This window comes from Anabrus simplex, chromosome 5, assembly GCF_040414725.1.
Source record: "Anabrus simplex isolate iqAnaSimp1 chromosome 5, ASM4041472v1, whole genome shotgun sequence".
Lineage (NCBI taxonomy): Eukaryota > Metazoa > Arthropoda > Insecta > Orthoptera > Tettigoniidae > Anabrus > Anabrus simplex.
This window is the reverse complement of record NC_090269.1, coordinates 256,527,765-256,542,075: the sequence shown is the minus strand read 5'-3', so window position 1 is coordinate 256,542,075 and position 14,311 is coordinate 256,527,765. Positions and strand designations below refer to the sequence as shown.

The window sequence follows — 14,311 nt, the reverse complement described above, 5'->3', positions numbered from 1 at the left end:
TCATAGCTAATTATTCGTTGGCGTGTACTACTTGAATAATGTTACCCCTTTTCCTTTGTGAGGTAGAATGCTCCCTTTATCAAATTCACACTTTCTGAGTTTTGAGCAAACCTTTTTAATGGCAAGCATGTTGTCTTCTTGTCTTACTTCTTCGGTAGCAAGATCTAACAGACACTGCAAATTTTATTTCCTGAGACCTCCAGTGGATAACATGAAACTTGGCAACTTTACTGAGCCAAGTGTAAAGGAAAAATTCAGGGAAGGTGTCCGCAGATTGTTGCAGAGAGAAGAATTGAAATTGGTACATAAAGACTAGAACACTCTAAAGAAGGTTGTGGTAGGTACACCAGAGAAAGTATGTGGATGACAGAGTCAAATAAGAAAACCTAAAGAAACTGTCTGGTAGAATGATATTAAAAAGGCCATCAATGACAGGAACTGTGCAAAAAGAACCCTGTATCAAACAAGAACACTGGGAGATCAATATGTATTATGTCAATATGTCAATTAAAAAAATTAATAAATTATAGGTCAGATGGTTGTAACTGAAAAGCAGAAATGTAAGGAAGATCTGGCTACCAGAAAAACACAGGTTGGGAATAAGAAACCGTTATACAGAATCGTTAAGAATAGAAGAACTGAAAATGAATGTATCAAATCGGTAGAATTTCCTAATGGTGAGGCGACTAGGTATAGGACCAAAATATTACAGGAGTTCACCCTACACTGAACTGTGATGGAAAGATCACTTCATTAGATGGCGAATCTTATGATTTTGGGTGCAGAAATACCAATAGTTTGACATTATTGGAGGTGAAGATAGCAGTATCTAAACAGAAAACCAAGTCAACTGGATCAGATGAATTTAGTGTTGAGATAATCAAAGCACTAGGAGAGTTTGGATAACAGTGGATATATAGAGAGTACTGAATAGAATTTGGAGAGAGAATGTAATACCCAGTGATAAAAGGTGATAAAAAGAAATGTACCAACTACAGAGGATTAGAGAGCAGGATTAGAAAATATGTTGAACCTACACTTGAGGAGGAACAACATGGATTTAAACCTTATAGATCAACTATAAACCTCACTTTTGCCATCAGAATGCTGTATGAGAAGTATTGGGAGAAATGTTTGTGACATAAAAATGTGCCTAATGACATAATAGCACGAGTACAATGATTATATGATGAAACTAAGAGTTGTGTCCAGGTGCAGGATGGAAGGTCATGTTGGTTTGAAATGAAGAGTGGAATCCAGCAAGGAAGTTGTCTTTCACCACTCCTCTTCATAATCATAATGGATGAAGTTTTGGAAGCAGTTAAAAGAAGAAATTCAACAACTAATGCCCTGGTTTTTGCTGATGATGTAATGGTAAGGGGTGAGATAGAAGTGGAAGTACAAGCTAGACTGGATCTTTGGCATGGAACTTTTACAGCCTTACTTCTTAAAAAAATCAGCAAAACCAAGAGAGTAGGCTTGGTGATGGGCAGAAACTCTTCAACTGTTCATGTAAGAATTGGGGATGAGGAGATAGATATTGTTGACAACTTCCAGTACTTAGGTAGTATTCTGTCCTCAGATAATACCATACATCAAATGAATAGCAACAGAATACCAGAATACAGAACGCTTCCAAATTCTATCACGCTGTACTTTGCATACTTCCGGTTGAAAAATTTCTGTTAGTTTGCAAGATCAGCTTGTACAAAATATATGTGATACGTATATTGACGTATGATCTGAAAGCAACAGCACTTACTGGGTCAACAAAGTTTTGTCTTCAGGCAACAGAAATGAAGTTCCTCCATTCTTGTCTACAAAAATCAAAAATGGATAAAATAAGGAATGTGGATATCTGATAGCAGCTTAGATTGGAAAAAAAAAAAAAAAAGCATGCTGGAGACCTTAGAACTGAAGAAATAACAATGGTATGATGACATGAAAATAATGGCTCCCCACAGGATGACTCCTCAAGCATACTTTGACTGCAGGGTTCCTGGGAAGAGACCAAGAGGAAGATCTAGTGATGGTTGGGAGAAGCAGATTTTGAAGGACCTTGAAATTAGAGATTTAAACTTGCAATGCATATATGAACAATAACCATGGATGACAGGACAAATTGGAGGAGGCTTGTACACAACTGCATCCAGCTTGCTGGAGTGAAGAAATGTTGATGATGACGATGATGATGATGATGATGATGATGACGACGAGTAGCTTCCAGTTGAGTTGATTGTGTTAGGTATACAATCACCTGAACACCCCCCCCCCCCAGTGTGTTCTTGTGGTGCCGACTTCACCGTGGCCCACATCCTCACAGAGTGCGCCGATCTCCCTTGCCTAAGATGGAGCCTCGGCCTGCAGGAAACACTCGAACGTATACTAGCCAATGACGCGACTACTGCTGATCTTGTCATCTGCTTTATGTGCGACAGTGTATTAATCAAGGGTATTTATATTACAAGTGTACTGTTACTCAGGGAATGCATGATCCCTTTTGATTCATTAGAAATTTTTTGGCCTAATTCAATAATTTTTTGTTTTATTTTGTACTGCGTTTCCAAATTCCTTTGTTGAATGAATTATTTTATTTTATTTTCAATTTCTTTTCCACTAATTTGTTAGAGAGAGGATGATTACCTAGTTGTACTTCCTCTTAAACGAAAACCACCACAACCACCGCCACCAATTTCACTTAGACTTTGCTCATCAGGTTCAAGGTGGTGGAGTACTGGTCTAGAGGTTTGCACATGCTGATAGAGAATGTACCAACAATGTTGTTTGTGAGGTTGCTGTGTGTTGTTGCTGTATCTTATGGCTAATGCAGATTACAATCCATCAGCTTTCTTGTGTTCCAGTATAGTTGAGTGAGATTTCCTGAAGTTCTGGCTGTCACATCAAGTTTGTTGCAATGTAGCAGGTGTTCCTTATCCATTTTGCTTCCAGGGTGATGGCAAAGTGTGCATTTTTCGGATCTCAGGATGTTGATTCATTTCAGATGACCTGCAAGACTCGTGGTCAGTGTTAAGTCTGAAGAAGGCTACAGCTTCTCTTTTTGGTTTTATTTTATACTGATCTCATTTAGCATCAATATTCTTCCATAATTTGATTTCTGCTGTTTTCTTTACCATGTCTTCATGTCTGTTTTTAATGGTATTTTTCAGAATCCTTTTTGCTGACATAAAATCAGTCTGACTGGCAGGTTGTTATAGTGGTACCTTTTTTGGCTAATCTGTCTGCCTCTTCATTACCTGTTATTCCAACATGAGAAGGAATCCACTGAAATGAGATCTGTTTGTGGAGTCTTTGGAGGGTTTTAACAAACATAGAATTTCTTTCAGTTCTTTATTTTGAGACATTATTTGACGAGATGGCTAGAGTGGCTGCTTTTGAATCTGTAAAGATAAAAAAATTTTGGTAATCATTGTTTCTGCCCAGTAACTGTTGTAGTGCATGGGAAATTGCTTTTATCTCTGCATCAACATTTGTTTTGTTTTGGCCTACTGGGAAGTGGAGTGAGAAGAGAGATGAATGTTTTCCTGCCCCAGTTCCATTTTCCTTGTTCTGTAAGCCATCTGTATATATTTTTAGCCATTGATTAGACAGATATCTTTCTTCTGTTGTACAAAGGGTCAGCTGTTTTAGATCAAACTGTCTTTCTTGCCAGCCTCTTCTAGCAGAGTCAGATCTGCAGTCACTTGCATATATTCAATGGGGTTGACTGGCATATAAAGTGATTCATGTTTTATTTGCAGATTGCTCTTATTAATGTATTCTTTGGTAAGACTCAATGGATTTTTTTGGGTTTTAAGATTGGGGCCAGTAACTGTTTTTTTTTGCCCAGGTCATTTGTGGTAGTCTTTGTAAGCTGAGAAATGCGTTCGTTGTTTGTTGATTCGGGCATGGTTTTTATTGCGCCTGTTATGATTCGTAGGGCATAAGGTTGCTATGTATTTTGGCTAATTTCATAGGAAATGTGTCATAGAAAAGTGAATTTAGAGGATTAACTGGGAGAGTACTGTCGTTTGTTTTTGCCAAATAATTTTTCTGAGTAGGAAGTTTTACAACTTTTTGAGGAACAACTCCGATTCTGTACTCTTGTTAATGATAATATAAAACTGAGAGCTTACTAAATCTGATTTTATGTCATACGAGAAGTTGCTGGATTATCGAGGGTCATCTTGTATATCTTGTAGTAAGCAGCATAATTTAGTTCTTCACTTGTAATACTTGTTGTTAATTCTTTTGCCTTGTTTCTTTTTTTCCATAAATTAAGCTGCTCAAGCGCTACATATTTAGCTGCATTAACTGGTGCTTTTCTGAACTGAATACTGTCATCAATGCACCCAGACCAAGTACAAAGGAAGAAAGTGAAGGTTGTGGAGGACAATTTGTACACAAAATGGACTTGGCTCTTGAAATATTAACATCTTGTTCTGGGAAACTCCCAGAAGTTGAACTAAAGTCTGTTATAGATGATGTTCTGTGTCATGCTATGTCAATTGCTCAAGTGGCTGTAGCATCGGATTGTGAAGTTATAACAGCAAGTTGTCAGAAGGTAAAAATTCTTTCATTACTGTGGTACTTCGTTCTTAACCTTGTTGATTTATAATCTGTGAAGTATGAAGTTGTTATGTATTATAATTTTTATTAATGGAAATGAAACAAGCAAGTATACAATTATAAATAAATACTGGAAGGTAACTTCCTTAATAGTTTATTAAGTTTGAAGTAAAAAAAAAATAACAGTTTAAGGTTTAGCACAAACTCTTTGGAACATTCTTAGCTTTTCTTAGGATCTCAATACATTGTATTGTGTTTTATTTTCACTTGGGGATCACTCATGAAAAATTAATTGTAATCATTCTATCCTAATTTATATTTTGAATTTAATGTTAATATCTTAAAAAATATTTGAAAATATTGCTGAAAATGTATAAAATATTTTAGTTGAAATTCTATTTTGCACTGCATATTATAATAACCATATAGGGTGTAGAGTCTTGTATGGTATGGGCATATGCAAATAATGAGTCAGAAAGAAAACCTAGAAAATTGTATGAGCTACAACTAAAATATTTAGACTCAGTAATGACCATGGCTAAGATATAAAGACATCATAAAAGAGGATACAGTGAAAAAATTAACCTGGAGTAGATTTGAGGAAAGGAGATGGGTCAAATGGCTGTAGCATCGGATTGTGAAGGTATAACCGCAAATGAAACCCCTCCACGAGCTTTTACCTAGGTATTTTTCCATTTCGTCTCAAATTTATCCCAGTTTAATTTTCTTAGCCGTGGTCATCTGAGACGCCAGTCTTTTAGCTGTAGCTAGGTATGTGTTCTGACTCATTCTTTTCATGTGCCCGTACAATACCAGAACCAGCCTCTGTATGATTATTTTGTCCTGTAATCTGTCAACTTCAGCCAAGTCCCTCACGTTTCCTCTCCTAATTGTGTCTCGTTGCACCGATCGTGCTTCTGAGAAATCTCATTACTGCTGCCTAATTCTGCTCACATCTTTTATCCTTGTGATCCGTGTCTCATAGGTCAAGATTAGTATTAAGTAATTTTGCAGATATTTTGTTTGCACTTCAGTGGGACTTTCCTGTTCCATACAAGGGCTCTTACAGTTCTACACAAATTTCTTCTAGCTTGGATCCTGTTGATGAGTTTGTCATCAGTGGTACCTGCAGTTATTATTATCCTTCCTAGATACTTCAAAGAATGATTTTAAGTTGTTCTCCTTTCACTTTACTGGAGCCTACAGGCCATCAACTTCTGTGGATCACCATCACTTCATTTTTTCTTCACTGATGAGATAATATTTTTCTGCATTCCTTTATCTAACATTGATGCCATCTTCTTTGGACTTATATCTAGTTCTACATCTTAAGTTTCCTTCCTTGGCAGTTCTTCTTCTTCTTTTTCTTCTTCTTCTTCTTCTTCGTCTTCTTCTTCTTCTTCTTCTTCTTCACAGATGGTTGGCACACATCATGAAGTAATTATTCCTATTTTGTGTTTCCTGTATGGTATCAGAGTTGCTGTATCATGAATGTCGAACCACTGTTCAGAGTTTCTGCGTCCAGCATAATCGACTTCATCTGCGTTCATGTTTCCCTTCTATTTTGCCTTCAATGATCATTTGTATCTGGCTATATTTATTTCAGAAGATGTAACTGAAATGTGGTACTTTTCTGTGTTTTGCAAGGGTTAAGACTTACCATGAGGCCATGCGATTAGGCTCGCGCAGCTGTGAGCTTCCACTTGGGAGGTAGTGGGTTCAAACTCCACTGTTGGCAGCCCTGAAGATGGTTTTCTGTGGTTTCCCATTTTCACACCAGGCAAATGCTGGGGCTATACCTTAATTAAGGCCATGACCGCTTCTTTCATATTCCTAACCCTTTCCTATCCCAGTGTTGCCATAAGACCGATCTGTGTCGGTGTTATTATTTATGTTTCATATTCTGTATTGATTGGATTCAATGTAATAGACAAGAAAAATGTTCCACCGATCAATACATTTATTGTGAATGAATTATTGCACTAGTTGATATAGATGTTGATTCCCATAGGGAATCTGAAATATTTGTCCTGAATGAGTAAATTTATAATACCAGTATAAATGGTCCGTTATTGGACATTATAAATTTTCCAGCTAACTCATTCTTGGTTGCCAGCGTTTCGCCCTCGTGTGCTAGGGTGGGCTCATCAGTTGGTACCTAGCACACCTACCAATACGCTGGCTAGTGCATACCGTGGAGGCCACTGCGTAGGCTAACTGGAGCCACCGGCAGTGCCAATGCACTAAGAGACTTTGTCTCATTATCAAAAATTGATGCCTGCTTGGCCATCAGATGATATGGATGTTGATTCCCATAGGGAATCTGAAATATTTGTCCTGAAATGCTGGGGCTATATAATGTCCAATAACGGACCATTTATATTGGTATTATAAATTTACTCATTCAGGACAAATATTTCAGATTCCCTATGGGAATCAACATCTATATCATCTGATGGCCAAGCAGGCATCAATTTTTGATAATGAGACAAAGTCTCTTAGTGCATTGGCACTGCCGGTGGCTCCAGTTAGCCTACGCAGTGGCCTCCACGGTATGCACTAGCCAGCGTATTGGTAGGTGTGCTAGGTACCAACTGATGAGCCCACCCTAGCACACGAGGGCGAAACGCTGGCAACCAAGAATGAGTTAGCTGAAAAATTTATAATGTCCAATAACGGACCATTTATATTGGTATTATTGCACTAGTACCGGTTTCGGCCTATCTTGGCCATCATCAGCTAGCACACAAATTTACAGTCATTAGACAAAATTACAAAGATGTTACGTTAGAGCATCTAATGACATTAGACATCCGGATGCTCTAACGTAACATCTTTGTAATTTTGTCTAATGACTGTAAATTTGTGTGCTAGCTGATGATGGCCAAGATAGGCTGAAACCGGTACTAGTGCAATAATTAATTCACAATAAATGTATTGATCGGTGGAACATTTTTCTTGTCTATTACACTGTGTCGGTGTGATGTAAAGCAAAATTGTAAAATAAAAAAACAAAAAAAGAAGATAAAACTTCACATGGAGACATGGTGATTGGTGACATGGTTTACCCATGAGATCATGAACATTCTGAGATACATTCACATTTCAAAGGCCTGGAGTTGGTTCATTGATGAAGCCTTTGACAGTGTTAAGCAGGATTGATTGATTGATTGATTGATTTATTTATTTATTTATTTATTTATTTATTTATTTATTTATTTATTTATTTATTTATTTATTTATTTATTTATTTATTTATTTACTTACTTACTTACTTATTTATTTATTTATTTATTTATTTATTTATTTATTTATTTATTTATTTATTTATTTATTTATTTATTTATTTATTTTCCGAGAACATGTTCGGGTCACTTGATGATGATGGGTTGGCAACCATCATGGAGTAATTATTTCCTATTTTGTGTTTCCTGTATCAGAGTTGCCGTATCATGAACATCGAACCACTGTTTAGAGTTTCTGCGTCCAGCATAATCGTCTTCATCTACACTAATATTTCCCTTCTATTTTGCCTTCAGTGATCAGTTGTATCTGGCTATATTTATTTCAGAATATGTAACTGAGATGGAGATGAAGTCGGACGGATGCCTTCCTTTCGTGGATGTTCTAGTAAGAAATAAATCGGACAGCTCCTTACAACATACCGGACATACCATTTATCGCAGAGATGCTCATGCTGGGCATTCCTTCCCGCAGGTGCCCAGCACTGTAAGCTGGTAGGCTGGTAGGCGATGAGTGTATGCAATTCAACCACAGTGACGTGGCTATGGCACAGGCCGTGAAGTTTGGGCAAAGTTATCTCAGTCACTCTTGATCACTGCTGCGATACCAGAGTTTGAAATGGAGGCAGAAAATAGTGAAAGAAAGATAGCAGAAATCCACGTCATCTTTAATTAACGTTGTAAGAAATAAGTTATTTATGTTCATTGCAGTTTATGTATTTTGACCAAATGAAATAAAGAGTTAGGCCTACAATCTCAAATATTTTTATAATGTACGTAATGAATTACAATTTTCACTATTACATTTTAAGAGGTGCTTTAGAATAGTTCTTATATAATACAGAGTTAAGGTGGGTAAGCTGTGGCTTGTGGTTGTTTGGGTTTAAACTATCTGATAAACTCACCAACAAGCCAATCATGCTTACTGGGAATAAAATCAGTGAGGTTATTTATTTGAAGGCATACTGTACATCTATCTGATAGATAATTTTACATTGTTGTTGTACTTCAATCTTGGATAGTAAATATTCATGTCCTTACTGATGATGAAACTCCCTCTCACCATTTAGAGGCTAGCTATTATCACTAGATGCCTGTTAAGTTTTAAATACTATTTTCAGAAATTTAGTGAACAGGGAAAGTCACACAACACTACAACACTGTGCAAAATAATTGTTGCATTATGTAATTATATTACTTTTTGCTTAACCCCTCAGCGTCGCAGCCATTTAAAGAGCTTCCTACCCCGCGGCCGGATGAGATTTCAACTATGCGCGACTGAACTACATTGATTCACTTCAAGCGTTGTTACAAGTATGAGAGTAGCTCGATATTCACAAAATTTGGAATTCCTTATGACAGAACTATGTACATGCAGGTAATTACATAATTGTTTCACATTTCCTTAGTAATTTAGTTTCATGTGATAGAGTTCGAAGCACTCTTCGAGATATAGACCCAAGTCACACTCCTGGCAGCAGTACACCGACGTCTTCCTTTCGCCGTGTTTGGAACATACGATACGTCTCTTAGGTTTGGATTTCTCACTCTTGGGTGCTAATTTCCTGATAAAATGTCTTTTCTGCAACCTTGGAACTGAATAATCTGATGCGCGCCGGCCTTGAATATTTCGTTCCCCACCCGAGCGAGCGTATTTTTTAAACAAACCTTCCATCAGCTGAACCCGATAAGATAACTGCTCCATGTTTGTCGCTGTGATTAGTCTGAATATTATTAGAGAATTCAGGAATCATAAATCGCTGTTGAAAACTTCCCTTTGATCTGTATAATTATCCATAGCCTCCCACACGAAATTTCCAAGTACTGGTTCCTCCTTATAGTCACTCTCATCATTTACCACTGCATCCGCCACAGCCACATCATCTATTTCCTTATCACTACTGGTAATACTGTCACTACTACTTCCGACAAAACTTTCATCTGAATTATATAATATTTCAAGCACGTTACTGTCAGTCAAACCACGGCTGAGCGCGGCGTGTCACACGGACTGATGAAGCTGCAGCGAGACTGAAAAGAGCAGGATGAAACTGAATGAGGGGAATAACATTTATGATGAAAAAAACGAACTCGATACATATTTCAGACAAAAGCTCGAGACATCGTCTTTCAGGCGAGATATATATACCATGAACAACTGGTTCTCGTATCGTATGACAGAAAGCAGCACTAACTCATGACTACACAGTGCGCTCGTGGAGAGTTACGAAAATATTACAAGCTTAGAAATAAAGACAAATGTAATAAATAAACCACACCATTAATGTAAAATTAGAGCAAAGAACATCACGCGAAAAGACAAACTTCTCATAATATCATTTCTTTATTTTATTCTGTGGGAAAGAATGAAGCAAACAGACTTTTTAAAAAAGCAGAGATTAGTGCTCAGACTTACTTGACAAATACTTATCCTTACAAAAACAACTTCATTTTAACGATTTTCAATTCTTATTTACAACACAGATAAACCCGAAAATGTCTTCTTGGGAACAAAACAATTTGCATATCCATAACTCGAAAACTCTTCGCGCTATAGCCGTAAATGCGAAACCATGTATGGGTCTCTACCACGTATAGAGGTCGGCGGCTACGGAAGAAAAGAGGGTCTATACCACGTATAGAGGTTGGCGCTGAGGGGTTAATGAATAACAGGAATTTTACCTTTTTTAAATGGAAATAATGTCATTTTCATCCAAGGAATTGTAAATCGTAGCTTGTACATTTGAATCCTATACTGTTGTAGATTGTAACATGAAAATTGTGTCATTTTTCTTTGAATGTTTAAATATAAGAAAAGAAAACTGACTTTTTATTGAGCACAGTATAAATCAAACCAGAATATTTAGGATAAGTCAGATTTTTGTTGTTTATGTTTTAAATAATGTACCCCAGTCAGCATTTTGTCTGAGTAGTGGAGGAGAGCTTCGTAATCACAATCGAATGAATGTTCCCTCGCTTCACTGTTGTTTGCTCTCTCGCTTCACTGTGACGTATGCTTTCTATGTCAGCTGCCCACATTTATGTCAGGCCAGCCCATTCGCACTGGACTAGCCTCAACGAGCGCCCAGCTGAGCACCTCTGGTCTATTGTAAGCCTACCCACACAAATCGCTATCTTCATGCGGATTCTTACATCATTCAGTACAAAAACAAGGTGTTTTCACGACACTCACCAAGAGGGCAATAAGAATTTGTGAGCCATCAACTATCCAGGAGGAGATGGACACACTCAGAGTCACATTCAAGGGTAATGGTTACACAGATGTGTAGATTCATAGAGCCCTGCATCCCACAAGGACGACCAAGCAATGCTCACAGAAAGAAGTGAAGGTAACTGCCTGCCTGCCTGCCTGCCTGCCTGCCTGCCTGCCTGCCTGCCTGCCTGCCTTACATTCACAACACTACAGATCGAATTGCCAAGGTCCTCCGCAAACACATTATAAAAACAGTGTTTGGTACCATCACTAAATACTCGCAGTCTAGGTAAAACTAAGGACAAATTTTCCCCACTTTTACATCCTGGGGTATACAAAATTCCCTGCACTTGTGGCAAGGTATACATTGGCCAAACATGCCAGTCTATTGGTACAGAACATAAACAAAATATTCATCTCAACCAGCCAGACAAATCAGCAATGGCTGAGCACGCCCTATTGTCGGGTCATGATGTCGTGTTCCAAGATGCTCAAGCTCTTACCCCCAGTAGACACTACAGGTCCAGGATTATACGGGAAACTGTGGAAATACGTAGAAATCCTAACAATTTCAATAGGGACACTGGCTATCAATTAAGTAATACGTGGTTGCCAGACATTGAGGATTTACATAGGTGGTTTCCTTCCCTATCCCTTCACTATTGTTGTCTCACTTCGGTGCTTTCCAAATTCGTACGTTCCTCATCACCAGATGTTTCATTCCATGCTTGTGTCAGTGTCATACTTTCATAATGTGTGTACACCTGTTATGTGTCCTCCCCCCCTCTATGTGACTGATTCTGATGGTGCCGTCAGCTTCCGCTTTGAATGCTAGCGCTGTACCACGTACAGTGAGCCATCTGGTGATGAATGAACGTACCACTTAAACTTCTATTAGTAACATCTAGATTCAAACTTTCATTCCTGAAGAAGTCTTCCTCGTGAACAGTTGTGATTTTCTTCTGAAGATGCAGAGCAAAGTTCTCTGCGAAATGAATTTCACCTTATTTTCTTGATAGGGCATAAGCCCAAAAAGCCTATATCATGTTTATGATGCTTGTTGTTTAAAGGCGCCTAATATCTAGATTATTGGCAGGTGTTTTTATTTGACACCCATGGGTAAAATGATGCAAGGAGAGTGTGAAACCTGGTGTTGGCATGTAGCCTACTCCCGTCAAATAACACCAAGGAGTCTGCTCAAAGCTTTATGTCTCCATCTGACAGACAAATCACCATCAATGGTGTCATATACTCTGACTCCCTATGAACACTGTGGAGAGGTTTGGATTTGAATCCAGGCTTTTGGCATGCAATCTAGTGTTCAGAAATTGTATACCACCATCTCTGCCAGCCTGCTGGCCAACATTCCGATGGTGAAATTTTTTCAACCAACAGGACTCGAACCGGCTAACCATGGTGTCAGACCATATAGACTTGATGCCTAGATGATTATGGCCAGTAGGCGGGCTTAAGCAGCATTTGTAACAAACAACACTTTACAGCATGCTGATGAAATTTTTATCAGAGGTCATGGTTGCACACAAGATGTTTTAATTAAACTTATTCACTCAGAAATCATCAGAGTCTGTAATCACAGCCCAGGGATATACCCGGTATCATTTTAGCATCTGATTTTCTCTTTTATTGATGTATATGCCACCTGTATGTAGTAAGTGACCATCTCTTGTTGCCAGTCCTAAGTTAATGATTTTTCTGTTTCTAGGAAAATGTATTACCAACAAGGTGATTTCTCTGGCAGAAATCAAGAAGTCTGACCCTTCTGCATTCTTTTGGTCTACATGCATGCAGGTCTATGATATCTTTGTATCTGTGTGTCTCAAACTTTTTATGTACGATGGAATTGAGGAAGTTAACTTCAGAAGATCCTCTGAGATTATATTTTCAAACACGCAAGTCGAAAACCCATGACCGTGCTGTGCTCTGTCGTTAAAAGAACTGATCCAGTATTCAACAGCAGAATATCAGGAAAGTGCTGGAAACCCAGAGGGGTGCATGGTAGGTTCAGAAATATGTGAATATAAAGGGGTTGAGAAAATATACACAAATCTCAATAACAAAAGATAACATGTATTTAAAAGACAACAGGCAGTAACAAATTCAGTAGCATTGAAATCGAAAGAATATCATGTATCAAAGAGAGAATTGGATGCTCATAAAGGAGTTTACACAATTGATCAAATCAGCCACAGAGAATTACAATTGAATAATACACAAGCGTATCAATTAAAGCATTTCCTACCAGCGGAGATGCATATAAAAAAGAATTACCTAAAAACAAGTAGGGAACTGGGAGAGGGAAAGTGAGGGGAGGGAGGTTGAATCCTGCAACAGTACAGTAGAAAAGTTCGCTATAGCGAATACAGCATATAACAAGAACTCCGTTATAGCAACGACTTTTTTCTGTCCCTTCAAAATTCTTATATTAAACTGTATATTGGCTAATAACAATGATAAAAGCAATAACTATTACAGCTGTGTGAAGACAACAGTGGGTAGATCAGATTGGTTTTGGAATTGAGGGGAAAAAGAGGAAGGGGGAGGGTAGAGAGGAAGGAGAGGCGCGGTTGTCTGAGGCGGAGTCGAGGTATGTGGAGTAGTAGGTAATTGCTGGAAGGGGGATCTATGAATTATTTCATCTATAATTTCTTGATAAATGAATTATTTCATTTAGACCAATCTTTCAGTCCTAACATTAATCTCAGTGACATATCAGAAAAATCCAATGCTTTATTTGACCTTATAATTGCAATTTTCAATAAAAAGAGTCAGGCTGAGTGGCTCAGACAGTTAAGGCGATTCGATCCTGGCTCAGTCCGGTGGTATTTGAAAGTGCTCAAATACATCAGCCTCGTGTCGGTAGATTTACTGGCACGTAAAAGAACTCCTGCGGGACTAGATTCCGGCACCTCAGCGTCTCTGAAAACCATAAAAGAATAGTTAGTGGGACATAAAGCAAATATATTATTATTTTTATTATTATTGTTGTTGTTGTTGTTATTATTATTATTATTATTATTATTATTATTATTATTATTATTATTATTATTATTATTATTCCGAGGTATCTGTGGAACAGCATAGGTGAAAGAAGGTGCGGGCTGGAATGGGCCTAACTACAAGTCCGAAAGATGAGTTTTAAAATTTAAATAAAGGTTATATTTTCAACTGATAACAATTTTAACAATTAACAATTTCCACTAGGTGAAACAAAGAAAATCAGGTACAATGAAACTTTTCGAAGAAAGCACCAGTTAAGAGGTCTTTACAA

General features: G+C 37.8%; 1 protein-coding gene across 1 annotated transcript in view; it reads left to right on the top strand.

Annotated features, from left to right (window-relative positions):
• The window catches only part of LOC136874813 (serendipity locus protein alpha), a 176,022-nt gene that overhangs the window by 52,852 nt on the left and 108,859 nt on the right, over positions 1-14,311 (top strand). Inside the window, exon 5 of the mRNA XM_067148489.2 lies at positions 4,280-4,561. Coding sequence (XP_067004590.2) covers positions 4,280-4,561 — 282 coding nt within the window. The remainder of the gene's footprint in view (positions 1-4,279; positions 4,562-14,311) is intronic.